Here is a 24878-nt window from a genome sequence, read left to right as displayed (position 1 = left end):
CCATGTATAGCTTCAGTATCCAATAATCAATGGTTATAGTCAACTCAAATAGAACTGGCAGTTGATTAATACCAGCTGTCCTATTTAAAAATACCTTGATCGGCCAGTATTCTATTCCCTTTGACTATAGTGTGATATATAAGATGCTATATCACAATTAATTCTATAAGTTTGATTTGGTCCAAAAGCCAGCGTATATTGGACAGAAATCAGTAATTTACATTATCACTCTCAGTCTGTGGCCCAATTCAATCCATATTTTCTTCTAAATAATAGTACCTAATTACCGGTATTTTATTTTAAAACGTATTACTGTATTAGGCATAGCATGATGGCAGTTTAGTTAGGAAATACAAAAAGAACAAAATTTGCAACGTACTAAGAGGTAACACATAGTCAAATAAACAAATAGGTAATCTACAACATTAATTCCATGACTAGTGGTGGGTAAATGGAGTAACTTACTGATAGTTAATGTTTAGTGGTCCTAGAACAATGTAAGATAAGTCTCGAATGTATATACAATACGATAAACCATTTCTATAACACAAAACCTTCTCCATTTTCTTTATAACTGTTATCCTGCCTTAAAGCTAAACCTATTTTGGATAACTTATTACAACCAGCAATTTTTTATTGTAGCCTACATTATGTTTGGATTGGACGCCTAGAAAATACACTGTCACTGCCCCCCCAAGTATTATTATGAAATTTCTTTGTGTTTTTGGCAGTAGTTTTACTTGACTTTAAACAACTTAAACATCAAAATCTCACAATACTTATATTCAAACATACAAAATAATATAAATTCGGCTTTTACATAAGGTCGTGGTATACTCTGATGGCTACAGTTAATTTGTCGTACTCTCTTGAGAAGAGATCCTGAGTAATAGCTTCTTTTACTTCTAACGAATGTGCAAGAGTCTGTTCTTTAATGTAGTCCATCCATTTACAAATGGCTTTCTTAATTTCCATGTCAGAAGTTTTTATAACAACCCAGATTTTATCAGAAATATCCAAATCCGCTTGTTTTCTTGTTTCTTGAATATTTCTTACAACATCTCGTGCATGGCCTTCTAGTTTTAATTCTTCGTCTAACTCAAGATCATAACTCAATACCCCTTTTCCATTGTCAAACACACATGCGTTTCCTATCGGTTTAAGTTTTAAGTCATATTCGTTTGAATGTATTTGATACTCTTCCGCACCCTCCCCAATTATCACATTACATCCAGCTCTTCTCCACTTATGCTCACCAAGTAGTTGGATGATTCTTTTTATTTTGTCAGGAACTCGCTTTCCTATTACTGGGAATTTAAGCTGCAGGTGCGTTTCGGCTAGTCCCTCATAGTTTGCTCGCCATTCGATTTCTTTTACATTAGCCTCTTCTTTGATCGCAACAGTATTTTCTTCTTCTAAAGAATCAATCAGTGATTCATGATATATCCTGAGGGTTCTCAAAGGCTGCCTGACTCTAACTTTGCACTGTTTTCTGGCCGACATCGCTGCATTGCAAATATTTCTGGTAAAGTCCATTTCAGCTGAAATATTATCACTCTCATGAACAGGGATATACGGAAAATCTGTTAAATGAATCGATGATTCATTAAAACGTAGACCTTGCCAGATGACGTCAGTAACGTGTGGTAGTAAAGGTGCTGTTGCTCTTAAAATGTAGTTTAACACTGTGTAAAGTGCATTATAAGCATCCAGTTTGTTTTTATCATGTTCCTTGCTCCAAAATCTTTCTCTATTCCTCCGAATATACCAGTTATTAAGTATTTCAAAAAATTCGTATACAACTTTACAAGCTTTTTGGGAGTCATAATTGTCCATTGACTTCTTAATTTTGCTAACAGCTTGGAAGCATTTAAACATTATATATTTATCTATTGTCTTTTCATAATGTAATGGATTGTTACTAACATTTGCTTTGATTACGTCGGCGTTAGCATAAAGAGTAAAAAAATTATATGTGTTCCATATAGGTTTAATTATTAGTCTTACAACATCTTGTATGGATTTCCCTTTTTTATCTATATTGAGATTTTCACCCATGACTACAGGACGAGAGAGCATCATGAAGCGTAGAGCATCAGATCCGTACTCCACAATCATCACAGAAGGGTCACAAAAGTTGTCCAAGCGCTTTGACAGCTTACAACCTTTACTGTCTAATACAACACCATGGCAGATACTATTTTTGAAAGGTGCTTCATTAAACAATGCTGTAGAAAGAATAAATAGTGTGTAAAACCAGCCTCTTGTTTGAGCCATATATTCAGCAATGAAATGAGCTGGAAAGTTGGTTTTGAATTTGTCTTCATTTTCAAAGGGGTAATGGTACTGAGCAAAGGGCATTGATCCCGACTCAAACCAGCAATCGAATATGTCCGGAATTCTTCTCATGGTTGAATTTCCACTGGGGTCATCTGGGTTTGGCCTTGTCAGGCAGTCAATATGAGGTCTGTGTAGATCTTGGATTTTTTTACCAAAATCATGCTCCATTTCTTCAATGGAACCGTACACATCAATACGAGGAAATGCTGCATTGTCCGACTTCCATACCGGGATGGGTGTTCCCCAAAACCTATTGCGGGAAATTGACCAATCATCTGCACCTTCAATCCACTTACCAAACATTCCATCTTTAATGTGTTCTGGCACCCAGTTGACATTTTTGTTTAATTCAATCATCCTGTTTTTTAATTTGGTCACTGCTACATACCAAGAAGGCATTGTGCGGTATATCAAGGGCGTGTCAGTTCTCCAACAGTGTGGATAGCTATGAGAATATGCTTCTGTATGAAAAACATTCTTATGGGCTTTTAAATGTTTTATGATGGCACTTTCAGCGTCAAACACTTGAGTCTTGTTGAAATCCCAGACTTCATCTGTAAATTTCCCAGCTTCATCAACTGGACACACAACACTGATATTCTTCTTTTTGCACAAATTAAAATCATCTTCACCAAATCCTGGTGCTATATGTACCACCCCTGTACCCTCTTCAGCACTCACATGGCCAGAGTCTAAGATTTTAAATGCCCCCTCAATTTGATCAAAGTACGGGAACAATGGTTTATAAGGCAGATTTATCAGATCCTTATATGAAAATTCCATGTCTAGATTCACAGTATCTACCTTTTTTTTGCTAATTACTTCTAAAAACTTACTTAAATACTGCTTGGCAAAAATATATAGACAGTGTTCTGTCTTCCTTCCATATGAAGGTTGAACCCATATAACAATGTATGTTATATTTCTTCCTACAGCCAATGCTAAATTACTGGGTAAAGTCCAAGGGGTGGTGGTCCAAACAAGTAGTTTACATGGAGGAGCTAGATTTTCTAGTCTTGTTGGTTTCTCTAGTAGTTCAAAAGCAACTGTAACTGATTTACTGGTTTTAATTCTATACGAATTGTCTAACTTTGTTTCAAAGTTTGACAAAGGAGATTGACAAGCCCAACTGTAAGGTACAACTCTCTCTGATTCATATATTAAACCTTTCTTATATAGTTGTTTAAAAGCCCACATTACTGACTCCATGAACCTTCGATTCATTGTTAAATAACTGTGACTAAAATCGACCCACCGACCCTGCATGATGATGTAGTTTTCCCAAGCAGACATGAATTTAATTACCTCGTCCTTACACCGTTTATTAAACTTTGCTATACCAAACTCTTCAATTTTTGTTTTTCCAGAAATATTTAGGGATTTTTCAGCCTCCATTTCTGCTGGAAGACCATGACAGTCCCACCCTAGCCACCGCTCAACCCTCTTACCCAACATGGTCTGATATCTACTGTATGTATCTTTGATGAAACCAGTAAGTAGATGGCCGTAATGGGGTCGGCCGTTGGCAAACGGGGGTCCATCATAAACAACATACCTATTTTCTTCTGACCTCTGATCTACAGATTTGAAAAATATATTGTTTTCTTCCCAAAATGTTCTAATCCCTTTCTCCTGTTTTGAGAAATCTACATCACTTTCTGTCTGTGGATAGTACAAAGCAAGCACCGTGTGACCAGGAGCTTGTAAATTTAGGTTTATGTAAACTAATAACATCCAAAGTGGTACATCTTGATTTCTTGACATTATAAACATCGTTGCATTTGGATTTTACTTTAATTCTGGATGAAAGTACGAGTAGTACTTTACAATAATAGTTAAGTTTAAGTAATATACAAATTTAATGATGAATCATTCATGCTTCTTTTCCCTGAAACAAATACACAGTATAAAACATAAAATATTATTATTTAATAGTAACAGTACCCGTTAGTTACTAGAGGGTACCCTACCTGCTTATTTGCTAGTCCTTATATATAATACGTAAAGGCGATTTCTACGAAACACTACTCCTCCGTTAATAATGGACGGATTTTTACAAACAATGTGTCAAAATTAAGTATTTTTTGTGTAGACGCCCCCTTTCACCAATTCCTGTAATAAAACTCCTCGGGCTTTGCCCCACAGGCCATCAAAATCCCAATGTATTTCTTATGAAGAAAAGATTTTGTTTACTTAAACAGACGAATTATTTGTGTTGATTACAGCTGTTCATAGTAAACACATGATACACACAAGAGTGTTAGTGGAGTGATCTTTGAGTTGACTCTTTGAGTTGAATCGCGACTTTTATTAGTTTTGAACGCCTGTAATACTTTGCAATTGCTTGAATTCGAGCAACAGGTGCATTAGTTTAATTTATTCTATGTATCTGTTTTACTACTTAAGACACCTTGGAGGCTAGAGGCCATCTTGGATAGTTTCAAACAGCCGCTGAAGAGTTAATTATTTTCAAAAAAAAACTTTTTCCTACAGTTACCTGACAAAGTGGACTTCATCCTTTTGCACTGATAACAGCCCACCAAGTGTGAATAAGGAGTTTTATTTTTTAAGTGCGTAATTCATTAATTTATTGACTTTCTTATTTTCAAAATTCTTACTATTGTATTTGTAAGGTTTATTTCCAAAAAAGAATGTCTGGGAAACGATAGTAGCCAGTACCGGTAAGTATTTTAAGTTAATATTTTTAGTGATCAGAGGAGATGAAATGTTTTTATTTACTTCACTCTCATTTATCATCACCTTACACACATCACATATTAATAAACTAGCTGGCCCGACAGACGTCGTCCTGTTGCCTAATGTGGTTTTATGTCAAATGCTCGTTCATTTTCAAGATGAGCTAGTTCGCATGGCTCAATCACGTCCTGGTTGAAGTTCGTTCGCTACGCTCACTCACCTTTAGGTTGGAGCTCGTTCGCACAACAAATATTCGTAAAAAACAAATGGAATAGAAACCTATTTGATAGCTCTCATTTGTTATGCATAGATTTGTTTTAAAAAATTAGGTTATCATTACAACAGCTGTTTCCTTAATTTAATTTTATCAAGAAATGACAAACATGGCATGGTATACAAAATAAAACATTCTTCCATAAGATGAACATGTAAACTGCAAAAGGCCATAGGACGCATCCCTTAAGGGTTTTTGAAACGGAAACAGGCTATTATGTTATTCTAGTACCTAAGGAATATCCCTGTAAATTTGCATGCCAATTGGTTCAGTAGTTTTCTAGTTATAAACGCTGTAACTAACACAACTTTCTTTTATATATTAAGATGTGTGCAAAGCAATTGTTGAAAATGTGAGAAACTGGGACTACTTCTTAATCTCACTCTATACGACAGTGACGGGAATAATTACCTCAATTCCAGGGAATACTTCTATTAAATGTCTAAGCTGTTTACCTTTGGTTGGTTGTAGCTTTAACCTTATTCAAATTTGTTTTCGAGGTTAATCGGAATAGTGTGAATTACATGTCAAGTTTGGTGATGTACGTAATCCCATGAAAATTTAAGTCTAAATTGACACAATTCATGTCTAGCGGGCACTTTGACGTTTTAGAGCCACAAAAAGAGCCCTTTCTCCCAATCGTCAGCCGATTCAGGAATCTCAACAAAATACATTAAGGCGTAAACGGCATAGCAGGTGCACAGACAAACAAAGGAAAAAGCAGGTGAAGAACGCAAGCAAAAGGTATAAACAAACTCATCCTGAAATACATTTGACAAAGATTCAATGGATGGTGAAACATCTATCAACAATGACATATCATCCGAAAATAGACTATGAAGGAGATAGCTCGGTGGCGATAGGTACCATGACGTTCAAATAATGTAAGTACTGCGAAGCCTCAAAATGGAAAGAATTTAAACATTGGGCATGTACTGCAATGGTGGTAAAGTGTAGCTACTACCATTTCAGCACCTACCTAAGCCTTTATATGCAGTCTGGTCATGGGCAACCACCCTCATACACACTTTATGAACCGAGTGAGACATTATAATATCTGCTTTATGACATCGATTGGAGCAAAACAGGTTGTAGCTTAATTGTTGACTGAAAGGCTGTTGGATCTTATACACTAATTTATTAAAAATGTCAACCAATGTGAAAGTTTCCGTAGCAAAGCACGGGTATTCCGCTAGTTAAGCATTATTCAAGAATGGTTTGTGTAAAGTTTGGTGCAGATCCGTCAAAAGGGCTCCACCCTAGAGGGTTTAAAGTGGGCAAATGTCAGACTTTTTGAACTACAATGTTTACAAATAAATACAACTAGCTGTTACTCGGCAACTGTTTTGTAGGTTTGAATAATTATAACATGCTGTATTAGTTATGATTTGAAATAGTGCCACAATGTTTCCACAGAGTGCAGCACAGAAAACTATTTTACTTAACTGTGTAAAGTTTAAAAAAGTTCGGTGCATGAATGGGCATGTAATATAAAATGAAACGTTTAAACCCCTTCGTGGGTCACCCGATAAAATCCAATGTATGTTTGTTTGTTTGTTTGTCCTTTATGGACTCATAAACAGCTCGACAGATTGTAATGAAACTATCAGGCATTATTAAGCAATATTCAAGGATGGTTTGTGTGAAGGTTGGTGCAAAAGGGCTCCGCCCCAGTGGCTCTGGAGATTCCCATATGTTAGCCTTATGAGTACTCATATTTCAATGGAATTAAAGAATCTTAACAGCTGGTTCAACTAAACAATTTGATTCTGTGATGTTCAATAGCATTAAAAAGTTAATAGGTTTACCAACAGGGTGCAGCACTATTATTTTTTTTTTATTTATGACAACACCTAATTGCAGCCAAAAGGTGAGTGAGCGTAGCAAACGGACTTCAATCTGGAGGCGAGTTAACGTAGCGAACGAGCTAACCTGAAGGCAAGTGAGAGCAGCGAACAAGCTCCAACCTGAAAGTGATTGAGTCATGCAAACGAGCATTTGACATAAAACCACATTAGGGCAGGACGATAAAAAATATATATATTTATACACCTAATGAAAAAACATTGTTTATCCACTGGCAATTAAGTAAAATGTTCTATTTTTATTTTTGGTATACACTTTTATTATTGTTCTAATATTGTAAAGAACAAATTACCATTTAAAATAATAGTTGTTAAGCACAGCAAGGCGCAACTGCTGGTAACTGATAAAATTCTTAGTAGAGGGAAACACTTTACAATTAAAGTCCAGTTATACAGTAAGAAAATAACCTATCTTTGAGCTACACACTTACCAAAGAAATATTGTTTGCATTAAGTACAATATGATAGTCAAAACAATTGCTTATTGATATAATTTTCCATGATATGTTCAAAAGTAATGTTCCAATTAAAATATTTCAAAATTCTGTTCTAATATTAGCTACTTGTACTTATTCATCGAAATCATAATGAAAGTCACAAAAACAAACACACTATAACTAAAAAACACTAGTTCTGCACAGCCAAACATTTTACTTTCAGACTGTCAATAGCAACCAGCTAGAACACTATCACAATGTTTTCGATTAGTTTTTTTGAACAATACTACCAATACCACTACAATCAGTATGTCTGATCATCTGATAGTAATTTTACTGATAAGTTTAATTTAGACCGAAGTAAAACTTCTCCGGTTCTATTACCGGTAGTTTTAAATATAGTTTATTTATTCACCTGTATTCTGCATTCAACTTGTGCTGTTGGTTTTTTACCCAAACAATACCTTTGTTAAAAAAAAAGAATCAAAATTGTAGCGTTCTGTTGTTCTACCGGTTTTTTAAATGGCTTTCAACAAATATTTCATATACGTTCATATATTTCATCTCCTTGTATATTTAGCTTACAACTTACTTTCAACAAATTTTCACGGTGGGAAATGAGCTATTACCGTAGCTTATGGGTTTTATGGTAGGACCTAGACCCCAGTACCGATTATTGATTTACATTTTCAAGAATTAAAACACTAATTGTTAACAATTAACATACACTGTAAACTCATGTGTGTGTCCTAAGTGCGCTCAAGAAAAAATCATCTGATTCTAAAGAGATTTGGTACAATATTTATCTATCTATATATTAATAGGCAAGCATGTTTCTTTAAAACCTTTTTTCTCAGCTCGTGTGCATCGTAGGGAAAATCTACGCATACCGTTAGAAAGCTATTTTCCTGTAGGTGTGCAGAATCCCTTTATAAATTAAAATAGGCTCAAAGATAAGCACAAAAAATGAGTTTAAAAATTTGAAAAAATTAACATGGATCATATGGGTTGCCATGCTGGTGACGAAATAACAACGAAATATAAACAGAAAATCAAAACAAATGGAAGAAACTCCAATCACATGTTTTATTTAGAGTGTGGGGTGAAAATAGAGAAGTGAGTAAGTTTACATTACATATTTTTGGTTGAGTTTCGACAACTGGACGACCTCTCGTATGAATAAATATACGAGGTGTGAATATAAAATAACTAGAGACTCAAGGCCAAACACCATTGCCTTACCCCATAACTTCCCGCCTCCCTGTTCCAGCCGGTTTTACAACACAATAGGTTGCTTAGTGGTCACAGTCTTTGTTCAGGTCTGATCATGTATTTGCCACTCGCCGGAAAATTGTATAATTGAGCTAGGGGGCATTCTCGTTGTGAAGCTATTCTGACTAGCGGCCAATATAATACTATCCAATACAAAAGCACGCTATGGTCAAACTAAGCAGCTTAGGCTGGTCAACAGGCCGGAATGCGGCAATACAGCTTTTGGCCTTTAGGTTAACAAAGTTTATTTCTTAAGAAACCAGTCTCAGTATTGTATAGCCATACCTTCTATGTTTGTTCGAATTATAGGAACTTTTTGTATGAGGTAAATATTCTATTTCTATTTACCTATAAACATCAAATCTTCCAATCTTTGCCATTTTGTGAAGCTTATATAAATAGTGAATAATTTATACTAAACTGTTTGCTATTTTAACGTGCAAAATCCAATAAAGTCAATTTCAATTTCCTTAGTCTACAGACTTGCTGCGGCGGGGTTTTTTTACTATTATAAACTAGAGGTTCAGGCTTATGGAAGTTTATATGTATACATAACTGAAATTTGATTTATTTTGCATTATATGTTGTGGTTGGTAAACATATTTCTGAAGTACTTTTACATCAACAAAGGCTCGTAGTGTTTTAAGTGTTTTAGTAATGATACTGTTTCGTAAACTTCATTTGAGATAAGACAGTGTTTCTTCCAACTATCTCTCTGGAGTTCCAAAACATGAAATGTCAATCAAAGACGTTGCTACACACCCTAAGGAAGTTATCTTATCACTCAGTTTGAGCAGTGTCTCCAGGAGTTTAGATCTAAAATGGTTCTAGTAAGATGTGCACTCCTCTCTATGCTTCCTTTCCTTGTATCCTCTCAAATCATCAGGTATAATAATATTATATAATGTATTAACAAGGTTAGGATTATTTTATATTTGATCTTAAGTATACATAGTATGCCTTTTTGATTATTACTGATCCTTTTCAGGATCATGGTGGGAGAGAAAAATACATCTGAATCATACTATAACACAAAATGTGATATAAACATAATGTTATCTAGTGATTATTTAGGTACCTGCTGGATTTGACCATCAAAATGAATTATGATTTAAAACTTGTTTTTGGTATTTTTTTCTCCCTCCCAGAAAAAAAATATACACCAATAATCCTATCATGTAATGCTTTCCATTTTTTTTTTATACATGTTTAATAGCAGGAAGTTAAATATAATATTATATTGCAAATATAATTTGTTCTGTTCGAGGGGCAGTCCTTAAAATTCACACTAATTTGTATTTTGTAGTACTTAACAAAAATGTAGCTAAACTGGTGTTTGACAATGTAATTGAACTTATTGATATTAAAATCAATTGAAAATGGAAAGTATACTTGTTAATAAAAATCAGATTTCTTGTTTATATTTTAAGACATTTATTTAAGAGCACTCTACCATTTTTTTTTTAAAGTTTATTTTATTTTATGGTTAATATTCCTGCAAATGCAGTTGCCTTAATTGTGTACCAGCTGCCCAGCCATGTTTTTTGTGGCGTAAATTTAAAAAGATCACACTATCAACTTTTATCTCAACAACAAAACATAAACAAAACACAACTCCTGCTGTCCACCATACAGAACAATAACAAAATTATCTTCAGCTGTTTCATAAGGATAAGAAATCTACTATAGTCCAGGCAAATTAGATCAAATATAGGATGTGCTCCCCAAAAAATCGTCTAAAGCTGGAAAGTGTTTTAATACCTTTTGGGGGTCCCAAATAAGACTCCTGTGAGTTTGCGACGGGTTCTGACGTCTGCTTAAGTTTTGGGAGTCGAAAAAGTATGACAATTTTGCACTTTTTTCAGTTTTTCACTTATAACTCCTAAATAACGAATCCTAAGGAAAATGTTGTTCAAAAGTGTCTTTTAGTGCATTAAGTTCCGCGTCGATTGATGTTAAATACGTCAAAATTGGCCGAGCCGTTTAGCCGCTGTAGCTTTTCAAAGGTGGGATATTTTCATCAACATGGCAAAAAGGTTGATTATTTGACCAGTTTTCGGCTTAAAACTCCTAAACGACGCATGCTATACAAAAATGCACCTGTAGTTAGTTTGGAAAACACAAAATTCTGCGTATAATGTTTTTTTTATTAATCAATAACGGCAATTAATTGTTACCTACTTTCTATGGACGCCATTTCATTGAAAAAAAGTATTAAAGTTAAAGTTGGGAAATTTTAATAAAATTGGTAACAACATAGATCCTGTCCTTAAATGGATTATGAATTATTAGATAGTGGTTTATTCCATGATGGTCATCTAGAGGCTTATCTAATAAGGTGTGATGAGAGTAAGACCCCCTATGTAATTTTAAGTCTAATATTGTTGTCTGTGGTTCCGAAAATTCTAGGATTCATCCCAACCACCCATTATATACGATCTATCCCTGTATTCATCTTTCAGTTTTTGGCTTACATCTTCTAACGCATGCTATAAAAAAAATTTCCTGTAGTTAGTTTGAAGAGCATAAACGTCTGCGTAGAATGTTTTCCAATTCATTAAGATCGGCTTCACGAACTTCACCATTTAACCGCTACAGTATTGATTGTTAAAACTAGATCAGATGCTTGTCAAGTGTCCGAAGTTTAAAATCTTACCATTGAAATCTGACAAACAACCACCAAAAACATAGGTGATATGGCAGTGAATCTATCCAATAGTGTGACGTCATGGATCCTGCAGCATTGGCCTATGAATATCTTACTGTGGAGAGCTTTTCCGAGATAGGGGAATCAATGATGTGGCGTTTCGCCCAATGGTTCGCTGGCAGGCCCATCGCAGTGAATGCTACCCATCAAGTTAAAGTATATTGTGGGATCACCTCTTCAACATATTATCAGCAAGTTGACAATATAAACTCCACGGATACGGTGGGATCAAAAAGAAATTCATCAAATGGTTCCAGTGTCACGACCCATTTACTGAAAATAGTTCGCTCATGTCAATCAGCTCAGCAGTTATCCCATATGATAGCATCAACGCGAGATATGTATAAGGCAAAATGGAAAGGCACAGCTTGCAAGAAAATCTTAAATAGGCAAGCCTATTATAATGACCATAAACTGTGCAGAATAAAAGTAAGTGGTGACATTAATCGCGAGCTGTGATGGCAACAGCAAAGGTTAAAGAAGAATCTGCCCCCTCAGTCAACACGTGATATTCCACATTAAATCCAAGCCTCAATTTGAATCATACTTTGGATAAAAAATAGGTCCGTACCCACTAGCGCAGTTTGATGAAGAAAGCGTGATGTAGAAGAGTCGAAAATCTAACTATTCATGTAGCCTAAAACTACTCATGCTGTTTAGTCCAATCAATGTGGATCTCACTGTGTTCTGACGGGTTACAACGCTTGGCGAAGTTGCAGAAGCAGATGGGCCCTATACATGGTTGGGAGCAGAAAATATCCAAATCAAGTGAGGGTTGGTCTCTTCTAGAGGACACTTTCAACTAATTTTGACTTTGATTCTAACAAAAGGGGCTGCTCATCCACCAATCCTTTAGAGCTCATTTAAAATTGTACTTAATTCAGAGAGATAGGTATGGAAAATTAACGTCAATGAGTTAACTCTTATCACTACGACTAATCCACCGGTTCGAAAAGAACTTCTCAACTCCGTCTACCTATCTAGACCATCGTGTACATGTTAAAAAGGTTTACATTTTCTCGCTCCATATGAAATGCAGGGATGTAATGCACTACTGTTTGAAAGACTTGCAAGGGGCACGATTATCTCAATTCGATATCTGACGAAAAAGATGGTACCGAATGTCACCATTTGTGGCAAGACCAACAAGAGCAAAGAATGAATCCTTATTCTTAAGATTCCAATGATGAGAAGTAGAAAAGTTAGATGGTAAAATCTACGAAAAAGCCCAATAGTTTTTTTTAATAGGCTAAACTCATAGTAAAACTATGTACATCCGTCCCATTATCATCTTTTGTTTATTAAGCTAAAAAATAACATTTTTGCTATATTTAATAAAATCTTTCTCGTTGTAATATTTTATTATATATTAGAATCGCTTAACAACATTCCGGAGTGTCCAGAGATGGCATCGTATAAATGGGAGCTTAGGACGAATCCTAGAATTTTTGTAACCCCCTCAACAATATTAGATTTAAAATTGCATAGGGGGTCTTCCTACCCTTCCCTTCACACATTCTTGGATAAACCTCTGGATGATAACCATGAAATAAACCACTATCTAGTCATTCATAATCATAATTCTACGCAAAATTTTGTGTTTTCCAAACTAACTTCAGGCGCATAATTGTATAGCATGCGTCGTTTAGGAGTTGTAAGTCGAAAACTGGTCAAATAATCAACCTTTTGGCCATGTTGATGAAAATATCCCAACTTTAAAAAGCTACAGCGGCTAAACCGCTGGGCCGATTTTGACGTATTTAACATCAATCGACGCGGAACTTAATGCACTAAAAGACACTTTTGAACAACATTTTCCTTAGGATTCGTTATTTAGGAGTTATAAGCGAAAAACTGAAAAAAGTGCAAAATTTTCATAGTTTTTCGACTCCCAAAACTTAAGCAGACGTCAGAATCCGTCGCAAACTCACAGGACTCTTATTTGGGACCCCCAAAAGGTATTAAAATACTTTCCAGCTTTAGACGATTTTTTGGGGAGCATATGTCTAATTTGCCTGGGCTACTAAGGGAGTATGTTTTATCCATGCCAATAGTAATTGCTTTTACCATTGACCTTTTTAGACTAAAATAATGTTAATTGGACATAGTTTGAAAAACTGTTTTAATCTACAGAGTGTGTTTCATTTAATAAGAGAAATAAATTGTGTCTCACAGATATTGTTTTGTTTTCTTTCAAAGGGTTCCATTAAAGCAGTACAGCAGTGCAGACGCCTCTAAATCTACTGAACATTCAGAAGCTAATCTTTTCAAACTCCCTGCCATTCATAAAACTGATTATTACACATCAGACATCTTCTCAGAATCTTCTGTCAGTAAGAACACGGCTCCCTACAGCAGGCAAACTGATAATAGGAATGTGCATGGAGTTAATCTTCATAATGACAGAGACGTAAGTTTTTGATGTGGTGGAATGTCCAGACTTAGCATACCCCACAGAGCATAGAATAAATATAGAGTCGCCACTCCTATACCTACGGCTATACCAGTAGTGAAGCCGATTTCTGCCATCTTGGTAAGAGAGTCGGGCTCGGAACTTTGAAAACACAGCGTCATTACCACTGTGTTATTCTATGCTACTTTATGAATTAGATGAAGCTACCGCTCCGAGGATACATATAGAACTACCCCCCTTCGATGTTGACCTGGGACACTGCCCCGCGGGCTTTCAAAGTTCTGAGGTGAGAGTTTTAAAAGTAAATATTGATTGGTGGGTTCCATGGTAACAATATAATGGTTTAAATGTAACTGCAGACCGGGTCGGCCGCCATCTTAGTACGAGAAGCCTGCTTCACTCGGGACGGCAAGTGCCGCCTCTATATTTATTATATGCACTGTGGCATACCCCTTGATCAAATCCATATAACTTTAAATAAAAACATTAAGTGTAGGTACTTAACAGACTTTTATTCATATAAGACAAAAATAGTAGTACCGGGTGTTTCAAAATGAATATCAGGGTTTTAACGCCTTATAGCTTTTATTGCATTAAACTTACCGCTATAAATGAATCATCAAATGAAAAAGCAACTCAAAGAGTTTTACATAAAAGGCTATAAGTGTTCAATGTGAGCACCATCTATCACACAGCCCACGTTGAAATCTCAAGACAATATGAGATTTATTTCCAAACTTTGTTTAGTGTCTCTTGCGTAATTGTTATAGCAGCTGTTTCAATCCTGTTTCTTAATTCAGGAAGGTCTGTTGGTAGTGGAGGAAAATACATATGATCTTTTATGAACTCCCAAAAGTAAAAATCGCAAGACGTCAGATCGGATGACCGCGGAGGCCAAGTGAAACAAGCTCTGTCATTGGGTCCTTTCGGCCAATCCAGCGGTCGGCTACAGTAACGTTCAACCAATCGCGTGTTTTGTTATGCCAGTGAGGCGGAGCACCATATGTTGCTAGAAAATGAAGTTCTCTTGTTCATCATCCTTTATCTGAGGGAAAAGCTATAATTGTAGAGTATCAAGATAAGAAGTACCAGATACAGTTGCTTCACCAAAAAATAATGGCCCATAAACTTTCTGCAGAGATATAGAACAAAAACACTCAATTTGGGGGAGTCGCTTTGCACTTTTACCATCACATGAGCCTTTTCTGAGCCCCAAGTTCCAACATTATGAGTGTTCACATGTCCACTAAGTTGAAAGATCGATTCATCACTGAAGATGACACCATCTAGAAAATCTTCATCCTTATGTAACAAAATTTCGTTAGCGAAGTTGGCACATATAAGGACGTAGTTGTAAGTGTAAGTGTCTCCGTAAACCTCTCCAAACAGTCGTTACAGATATTGCTAATTCACGACTAGCCCTCAGAATGGACTTCTGTGGGCTACACCTGACAAAGCACTCCCTCAACGCTCTCTTCACTAACTCTTGTTTGTCCCGTACCTACTCTTCCCCTTACAAAAGCAACCGGTATCATAGACTAACCAACAAAAGTAGACTTCCGAGCTAGATTGTAAATTTTGAAGCTCGTTTTCGTGTCTAGTTCATGTCTGGTAACTCTGGTGGCTAGTGTCGATGAAATTTTGTTTCTTTTATTTTATTTTAGAGTTAATTTCATGATTTGTGCTTAACTGTTTGGTTATATAACCAGAGGATGAGTTATTGTTAATGATTAGATTGTATTATTTGGTTAAAGGAGGTTTTAAATTACTGAAATAACAAGAAACAAATTGTAAACAAAACACGACATCTACAGTGGGCTGGACAGAACTACTGATCAAATTAGCTTCAGCTGTTCCATAAGGATGGGAAATCTACTAAGGGAGTATGTTTTATCCATTCCGGTATCTTCAAACTGATGATACCATCTACAGATATTATTATTATTTGGAGGATCACACCGAGCTTAATACGGAACGCACGTTGCACAGTAACTACAGATTCCAATTTTGCAAACTGTAAAACACAAAAACCTTTATGTTCACCAGTCGTCATCCTTGCCACTAACACTTTTTAACACATGGCGACAAAAGAATTGCGTGCACATGTGCAATAAACAAAACTGATTGAATTTTGGTTTAATTAGATGTGTCATTTATAGTGGTAAGTTTAATGAATGTAATAAAAGTTATAAGCGTTAATCTGCAGCTAGGGGTGGGAATCGGTTATTATCACTGTGTTAGTGAATAAAGTAAAGAACGGAGCCCATAGGTATCAGATTAGAAATAGCCTTATTAGTGTAAAAACACACAGGATATGGCACAGCGGGGCACGTCATGACGCGTCAAAAACAAATACGTAGTTTGTAATATGAAGGAACACACAGAGAGCGTCACGGCATGGCACAATGTTCAAATGAAGGGCGGCGCGTCTTCGTTTGAACCAGTTGAGTTTGATTTTTGGAGCAGCAAAAGGGGTTTTTGGTAATATCCTAGTGATGGACGGTAAATTAAGACTTGAAAGCCAGCGCAGTGGCAGGTGAAGCACAAGCGTTACAAGAACAGAAGAAAGACTCTTAGCCAAGTTGTGGATTGAGGAGGCACTAGCAGTCAGTGCTTCAGGTAAGAGTGTCAAAGATAGGTAATGATTTTTAAAGATGACTATTATAAAATCTTTTTCAACATTTACCAATATAGTTTTAACAACAATCACATAAAACCAATTAATGGAGAATTTTGGCTGTGACGTGAAGCAAGGATAATTCACTCGTCCGTCTCAAGATGGTAAGGCCTATATTTAAGATAAGGGGGAGTTTTTTAATCGTTTAGCAAAAAAGAGACTTTTTATCTTTTTATTATAAACATAGAAATTTTGGAAAGTAATATTTTGCAGGATAAATAACTACCTATTCTATATTTTACCTAAATTTTATAAGTGAGTTTTTGTGATAATTGATTATTATTTTTTTCATGAGCAGTTGTTTTACTACGGACCTATATCTATTGGAACACCACCGCAGGAGTTTCAAGTGATCTACGACACTGGTTCAGACTACCTGTGGGTCCCGTCGAGCCAGTGTAGTGCTCTTAACCTCCCATGTTGTAAGTATAAGTTTAATTTAAGTATATATCAAATGTTAGTGTGGGTAGTGTTATTCCTGGTACTCATTTAATATTGATTGAATGCTGAGGCGATATATTTCAGGTACAATCAAAAATCGATCAAATCTTTAAGTTAGCGACGCACACACGTGTGCTGAATATGTATGCAGAGAGAGAGAGAGTAATAGACTATTGGTATAATAGTCATTGATAGAATTGAGTGATATCATTGCTGTGATGAGCTTTGTTACTGACTAAGATTAGCAGTTTCTTTAGCTAGGGCAGTTTATTAAAGGTCCGGTGATCAAGGATAGCTGGATCCAGTTTGAACTATCATAAAGCCCCTGATAACCTCATAATCACTAAGTCCCACAACAACTCATCTGCCCAGCAATGTACCGAAGATCAGTGAGTCTCAACCAATATTTATAGTATCAGCAAAACCGGAATGCCGATGGAGACCAGGTCAAGTCCCATCAAACATACGCACCCCACACTCACGGGTGCAAGGGACAGGGTAAGTTGCTCGGCCGATGAATAGTTGGGATGGCCCGGCCTTTAAATCCCCTCACCAAATATTCCACTTAAACACGGAAATGTAACAAATAATCATTGTTTTCAAAAATACTTGATACTGTATTGATAGTTATCATAATACATACAATTGTGTGTCCGTCCCATGTTAATCGGCCGACTTAAAGTGTTGTACCAAACTGTTTATTATCATTATACACAAATGGTAAATATACAGTTAACTATACGTTGTTTGGTGTATTATTTTTCTTGTTATAATGTAACGAGTTCAAAAACAATAAAGAAGTCAAAATAAAATTACAAATACAAATATTTTCTTTTTGATTGGTTAAGTACCATAGAATATTAACGGGTGGAAATACGGCTGGTCCTAATCCCCTGCGCTTGTGTATGTGCGATCTGCGCGTGTGAGTCCTTCCTGGCCTCCATCGACATTCCAAATTTGCTAATACTATAGATAGTACCTCAATGTGTGTTCCTGTTCCTCAGGGCAGAGTAAGCAGTATGACAGCCAACGTTCCAGCACTCACGCAAGGGTAGGAGAAAGGTTTTTCCTCCCTTACGTCACAGGCTCCTGCTCTGGCTTCACTTCCCGTGACACAATCACTGTAAGGTCATCGTAATTGTAATTCATCATCTGAAATGTATGGTTTAATATTCAAATACTATCGAGTTGTTGCCCTAAACAACTATTATTTTAAATACCCCTGCCGCAGCAAACCTGCAGACTAATCAAATTTCAACTTGTCTGATTACATTATTACTAAAATATTTCCATGAATAAGACATATTTATTCCCAATTTAAATAACATTAGATTTAACGAGTGCTTAGGTTTGCTGCTACGAGGAAGGTAAAAAGTGTTTTTTGACCATACGTCAATAGTATAGGATGAAATTAATAAATTTGCCAAATTTTATCAACATATAAACAAGTAAACTACAACAGTTTTCATTTTCTCCATAAGAATAACAAGGGAATTTTAAATTACACTATTTATGAATTTCCTCCGTGACCGTTAGGCATATAACAGCTCTTCAATATATATTAAATTATTTCTTTTTTTTACTCTACAAAACGGTTTAAAAAGAAATTGCAAATGGTTTTGTTTTTAGGGTCAAAAATGGGAAAACCCCATTTTTACTCCGTAAAACCCCCCATAAACCCCCGTTCCCATAATCCAATTATGCTGGTTTGCAAACTCGTTCAAATAAACGTAGGTTTACACGTATGAATTTGATATTTATATATATGAATTTGAACGGATGGTAATTTTGGCCTCTATGGACTTTGGAACTAAAAATTATATCTGTCCCGGGTCCAGGTCTTACCATGAGTACTACGGTAAGCTTATGCCCTATATTGGAAATTTGCTAAAATGGAAATCTGCTGTTTATGATAAATAATTAATTACTATTGAAGGACACCAAAAATCACTTAAATATGACAGCTTTAAAATGAGCCTTATTTAACTTTCCTACGACCCTTAGCAACAGGTATATTAAGCTGTAGATTTGATCCATTCATTTGGGACATGGTGTATACCCATAGGCCTGTATTTTTTATTAATATCGAGCAAACATTTACAACGACCAAATAAACATGCAATAAAATTTCTGAATTTATAATGTGCAATGTGTTTTGCTGAACTATGAGTCAATACAACACAGTGTATTATAGTAACAGCGTATTAGAAAGAAGCCTTTGTAACAATAAGGTGTATTCACGGCATTTCTGTATTAGGAAGTTCATTGTCGGAGTTTTGCAATAACCGAGCGAGATTGAGAATTTGATGAGCCTTGTGTACAGTCTGTTCAAAAACTAAGAATGTCCGGGTTCGTCGTTTGCGTGGAACTGGGATACTTTTCCAATGTGTCCACGTCCAGTTTCGTCGTGTCGTGGACGCCAACGCTGGACAACTGAAAAATGTATCCGGGTTCGTCATTTGCGTGCAACGTTGAACTGGGACATTTTTTCAATGTGTCCAATTTTGTTGTGTCGTGCAACGCCATCTCTGGACAAGTCTGCTTTTATCATTGTCTGATTAAGGTGGTGTCTGTTTTTATCGTTGTCCGCTTGTAACGTTGTTTAACTTTGCCATCGTCCCGTTAATATATACTTTATTTTTCAAGCTCTACAAAATCCTGGCAGAAAACTTAGAAATTTCATGTTTTGAGGATCTAAAAGTGGGTAAAACCCACTTTTTACCCCGTAAAACCCCATTCCCATATTTCCCGATCAAACCAGTTCCCTAAATTGTTAAATTAAACATTAGTTTACACTTTTTACAAAATGTCCTCAAAATCAGATTATTTTTAATCAAAATATCCTGCTAACAGACACTATTATATATATATATTAATTCAAATGTATTATGTTTTTGGCGCCTAGAGACATCAATACAAAAAACAAAAAATCGGTTCAGGATCCATACTCTGTTCACAAAATTTAGGCAGTTTGAGAAGAACCGATTCCATCCCCTCCACCTCACGCTAACATTGGAACAACAACCGACAGCTGATCTGCTGATAAATAATTGACCTAAAAAAAGGGTAGGGGAACCCAGGAAACCTTCCCCTTACATTTTGTGAACGGACTATAGATCTTACCATAAGCCATATATGTGGAATTTATTAATTTACATAAATATCTAATAATCATAAATTATTGTAGAATTTGTTCTTGTTGTCCTGAAGGTTGGTGGTGCGTTGGTCAGATATCAGCTGTTCGGGGAGGCCACAGAACAGCCAGGACCTGTGTTTGTAGGGATGCAGTTTGATGGTATCCTGGGACTGGGTCTCCCACACACAGGACCTCCTGGGTACTCTCTGGTGCAAAACCTAGCAGACCAGGGGCTGGTGGCACACAACGTCTTCTGCATCTATCTCAACAGGTACACATACAAACAAGTCCCATACCAAATATTTTTTGGTCAAAATTATTTCTAAGTTGCACTAGTGAGTACTACGACTATCCGCAGTAGCATTCAGATAATTAGACCAATTAAATTGAGTACAAGGAAAAATGTGGTTCAGATTCTACTATAAACTGTATGTAGGTCCCTTGGTTGTCATTGGGTGTATGGGTTGTTAATTAACAGCTGTGTCTAAGGAACATGTCGGCCTTAGTCACTAACAAGACTACAAGATCCACTCATCCTTCACTCATATTTGGGTTAAAATATAGTGGCATCCCCTTCTTAAATAATTGATATAATTCATTGATAATTGGTTGAAAATATTATAATTCTAGCTATTTTAGATTCTGGCCAGTTCTAAAACACATGTACTTATGTATATTTTTGTTTATAATGCCTTGATTTCCATAGCGGTTATAAAACATTCTATTTGTGGTGTTTTTCTTCTTGAATATTCCGAAAATCTACAATTACTAAATTAGAAAACTATAACAAAATTATTTAACAAAAACCTGAGTGATGGACCAGTTCGGGTTAAAATGAAGTCCGCTGTGTTAAGCATTTCAGCCAATAACATTTCTGGTATTGTCTCATGGGCGTGCGTCATTGCTCGTGCGGTCTCGACCAATGTCCGGTTGTCTCGCTCACTCCAGCAGCTTTGCTCAGGCGTGTATTGCATTGTTAACCTATGCATGATCCCATGATGCTGTACGGTAATATTTGTCTCAAAATACCACTATCGAACTCACTACCGTTGTCACTTAATACTTCCTTTACAATCACTCCTGTAGTCTTACTTTCAGCCAAAAACTGCTGAAGTTTCTCTGGTACTTCAGACTTCTGCTTCATGAAATACACCTGTCGTATCAAGAGAAATCATCACTAAACAGTACATATTTCTTCATAGTAATTTTGTGGTTTAAGTATGTCATTCCTACCTAACATTGCAAACATTACATAGTCTTCAAGTCTCTTGCGAGTTTTGATGTTTTCACGCTTTCGCAACTCGTATTTCAGACTTTCTTCTATTTCTGATTCCTCCTCAGAATCCAGTCCAACGATATTTTCCCCAGTCCTACTTCTTTTGAAGTATTTTCTTCTTGAAGTTTTGATGGTCCATGGTTTGGTAACAGTAACAAGGGTCTCTGAAAGAATGGTTCTTCATGAAAAATTACATCTCTTGATCTAATCAAAGAGTTATTTCCTTACACCAAATTCAATATCCATCATTATCATCATAACCAATTAAAGATCCCTTTTACTGACTTCTTTTCCATTTTTTCTGTTTAGGTTTATAGTCCAGTCAATCTGGGGTTTTTAGACAAAAAAAATACTAACAGGCTGGATTTTTTCCCATCGACTACTACCATGTAGACAAGTCTCCAGCCAAAAGTCCCCACCCCTAGCACTCTTGCTTTTTTCCCTAGAGCCCTCCAAATTTTTTAAGGGTGGATAAATGCAGTACTTTATAAAATCGCTTATATTTCAGTAACTATTTCAGATAGACCTTACATCTTGTTGTTTTTAGATCCCTAAAATTACGGTCTAAGAACACATTTTGTAGGATTTGTGATTAATTTACTAGTTTAATAGTTATTTCCATCTTTAATGCTAGAAAAAACAAAATGTTTCCATTTTATTCCGAATATTTAAGAGATATAGCTCCAATAATAATCATTAGTAAAGAGTTTTTATTTCAACATATTCTTCATTTAATAAGCTTTAAAATGATATATAACTTGGCATAACTAGCACTTACTATGCCCTTTAATTACCCATTTGAAGTATAGTAAGCACCGCCACTGCCGTGAACGCGCGCCCCGTCCCGCCCGCTTGCGCCGCCGCCGCGCCGCGACGCGATACCGACAAGGGCTCGGGACTAGGCATGCCTCCGTTCACATAATAGATGATTTATTAATTTAAACGATCTTCATATCACTTAAAAACAAACATATTATTATTTCTCATATTAATTAATTAGGAAAATTAAAAAGAAACTAATATAACTAAATTAATTAGTAATTGCATATAAAGCATCGAGCCGAGTAAATACTGCATAGTATATGTGTGGTAAATAATAACTTATTATATTATAAGACAAAAATAATATAAATTTAAAATGTGAACACAAATTGCACTTAGGTAAATAAACATAAACAGTGTACACAACTGTGATAATAATATTAACAAGCCTTATGTTTTATTAATCCTTATGTTTTCCCCTTTTGTGTGCCCTATTAGTAAAATAAATAATACAGTTACTGTTTTAATAAACGATAGAACAATGGCAAATCATGTTTTATACGATCACTTATTTATTTTTCCATTTCACTTAGAACCTTTTATTTCGATTTTCACAGTTGGTGTTCCTGTAACCGATTTGGGTTGGCACCCCTGCAACCGTTTCCGTATAGTATATTTTAAAGGTTGGCATCCCTGTAACCGTTTCTGGATGGTGATCAACTTGCGTGAGTGTGATATAAAGATGGTGTTTTTTCGAAGTGAATATAAGTTTAAATAAATGCGTGCTTGTTATTTCCTAATAATGTTATTTAGTTATCACTTGAGTTTTGACGTGAATATTTAGTGTATAATTATGGAAGCGGAATGTGACGAAACGGAGGAAGACTCGGCTCGATGCGTGATCTGCAAAGGACAGTTGGCAGCAGGTGAAACTGTGAATGTAAGATCCAAAGGATTGTTAAGCCTAATTAAGTCCAGCCTAACAAGGAAAGATGACTTACACAAACAATTTGAGAATTGTCAACAAATTAATTTACACAAAGAATGTAGGAAGACCTATACTCGCTGTTCCTCAATCAGATCATTTATTTCTATGTCTGCATGTAAAGAAACTACTTCTATTAGCACAGTGCAGCATTCATCATCGTTTAATTCAAATTTACTTAATTTTGACTATAAAAATAAATGCTTGTTTTGTAGCAAAGAAATTGTTATTGACAAAAAAACTCCAGAGCTATATAGAAAATATATTCGTATGGTGCAAAACAAAAGTGTACAAAGTACGATACTGAAATATGCTGAAAATAGAACCGATGATTGGGGCGAGACTGTAAAATCGAGAGTGATAGGGGTTGCCGACTTAGTAGAATGCGAGAGTCGGTACCACTCAGATTGCTTTGCCAGATTTACCAAACCATCGTTGACCACAAAAAAAGGCAGACCAGAAAACGAAGATTTAAAAGAGGCTTTCTTAAAAGTTTGCGAATATATCGAGGACAGTGATGACTGTCAACATCTAGTTTCAGACTTGGAAGAAATGATGAAAGAGTTCTCAGGGCAGAGCTACGGAACTCAACATTTCAAAATTATGTTAGAAAAACATTTTGGAAACCGAGTTATCGTAACAAATGTAAAGAAACAATCTTCAATTATTTGTTTAAGAGACAGGGCCGATAAGATTTTAACTGAATCTTGGTACTCACAAAGAATGAAAAACACCACAGAAGAATTGAAAAGAATAGTAACAACAGCGGCGACCATAATAAGGCAAGAGATTCAGAATAAGGTGTATGATGTATCATCATATCATAGTGCTAAAGACATAAGTACAGGAGGCGAGGACTTGATACCAGAATTATTAAAGTTATTTACTAATGAACTAACAAAAAGAAAAAAAATGAAATCGGACGATAACGTGGAACTCCAAAGAAAGAGACTTATGATAAACAATATGATAGTAAAACTTTGCAGACCTCGGTCTTTCGAATCGCCAATACTTTCTGCTCTTGGATTGTACCTGTCCCGGCAATATGGCTCTAAAAACCTAATAGACATTTGTCATTCACTCGGAGTTTCTAATTCTTACCATGAAACCGAGATGTATTTACAATCATTATTAAAGGCAGGCCAACCTTTGACAAAAGATGATCCTTTTTTCCAGTTCGTTTTTGACAACATAGACATTAATGTAAGAACCCTAGACGGAAAGGACACTTTTCATGCCCTCGGAGGGATTAAGTGTATAACACCAAAAACTGCAGTTTTTAGTGATGTAAGAGTGCCACGCAACACATCGTTCAATTTAGAAGGCTCATTTAATGTGCCGGTTCTGTTGTATTGCCACAGGCAAAAAAGTGGCTTAAAAAATATTATAATATCAAATTTGTCTGAGGATATGCCCAAACAAGAGATTGTCTCTTCACAAAATTTCATGTGGTTGGGTTCTTACGCCCTTGATCACATCCCATTTCCAGGGTGGTCTGGCTTCATGCATAGCTGTTACAACGGCAGACTGGACTTTGAAACTTCCTACATACTATCCTTACCGTTCATTGATGTTGATCCAGGAAACCCCACGGCG

General features: G+C 35.9%; 2 protein-coding genes across 2 annotated transcripts in view; one reads left to right on the top strand and one right to left on the bottom strand.

Annotated features, from left to right (window-relative positions):
- Positions 1–535: 535 nt before the first annotated feature.
- Positions 536–7878, bottom strand: LOC128986588 (isoleucine--tRNA ligase-like). The gene is made up of 2 exons (XM_054407027.1): positions 7608–7878; positions 536–4228 (listed from the first exon to the last, which is right to left on the bottom strand). The coding sequence occupies exon 2, from the start codon at positions 4111–4113 to the stop codon at positions 817–819; it is 3297 nt and encodes a 1098-aa protein (XP_054263002.1). The 5' UTR covers positions 4114–4228; positions 7608–7878; the 3' UTR covers positions 536–816.
- A 1829-nt stretch (positions 7879–9707) lies between these two features.
- Positions 9708–24878, top strand: part of LOC128986590 (lysosomal aspartic protease-like) — a 28429-nt gene continuing 13258 nt past the window's right edge. The window contains exons 1-5 of the mRNA XM_054407029.1: positions 9708–9771; positions 13792–14002; positions 16981–17104; positions 18128–18246; positions 20334–20530. Coding sequence (XP_054263004.1) covers positions 9737–9771; positions 13792–14002; positions 16981–17104; positions 18128–18246; positions 20334–20530 — 686 coding nt within the window. The 5' untranslated portion in view covers positions 9708–9736. The remainder of the gene's footprint in view (positions 9772–13791; positions 14003–16980; positions 17105–18127; positions 18247–20333; positions 20531–24878) is intronic.

This window comes from Macrosteles quadrilineatus, unplaced genomic scaffold (assembly GCF_028750875.1).
Source record: "Macrosteles quadrilineatus isolate MER2022 unplaced genomic scaffold, UCM_ALF_1.0 Scaffold_2__2_contigs__length_208266976, whole genome shotgun sequence".
Classification (NCBI taxonomy): domain Eukaryota; kingdom Metazoa; phylum Arthropoda; class Insecta; order Hemiptera; family Cicadellidae; genus Macrosteles; species Macrosteles quadrilineatus.
The sequence above is the reverse complement of the archived record's forward strand: the minus strand, read 5'-3'. Positions and strand labels throughout refer to the sequence as shown.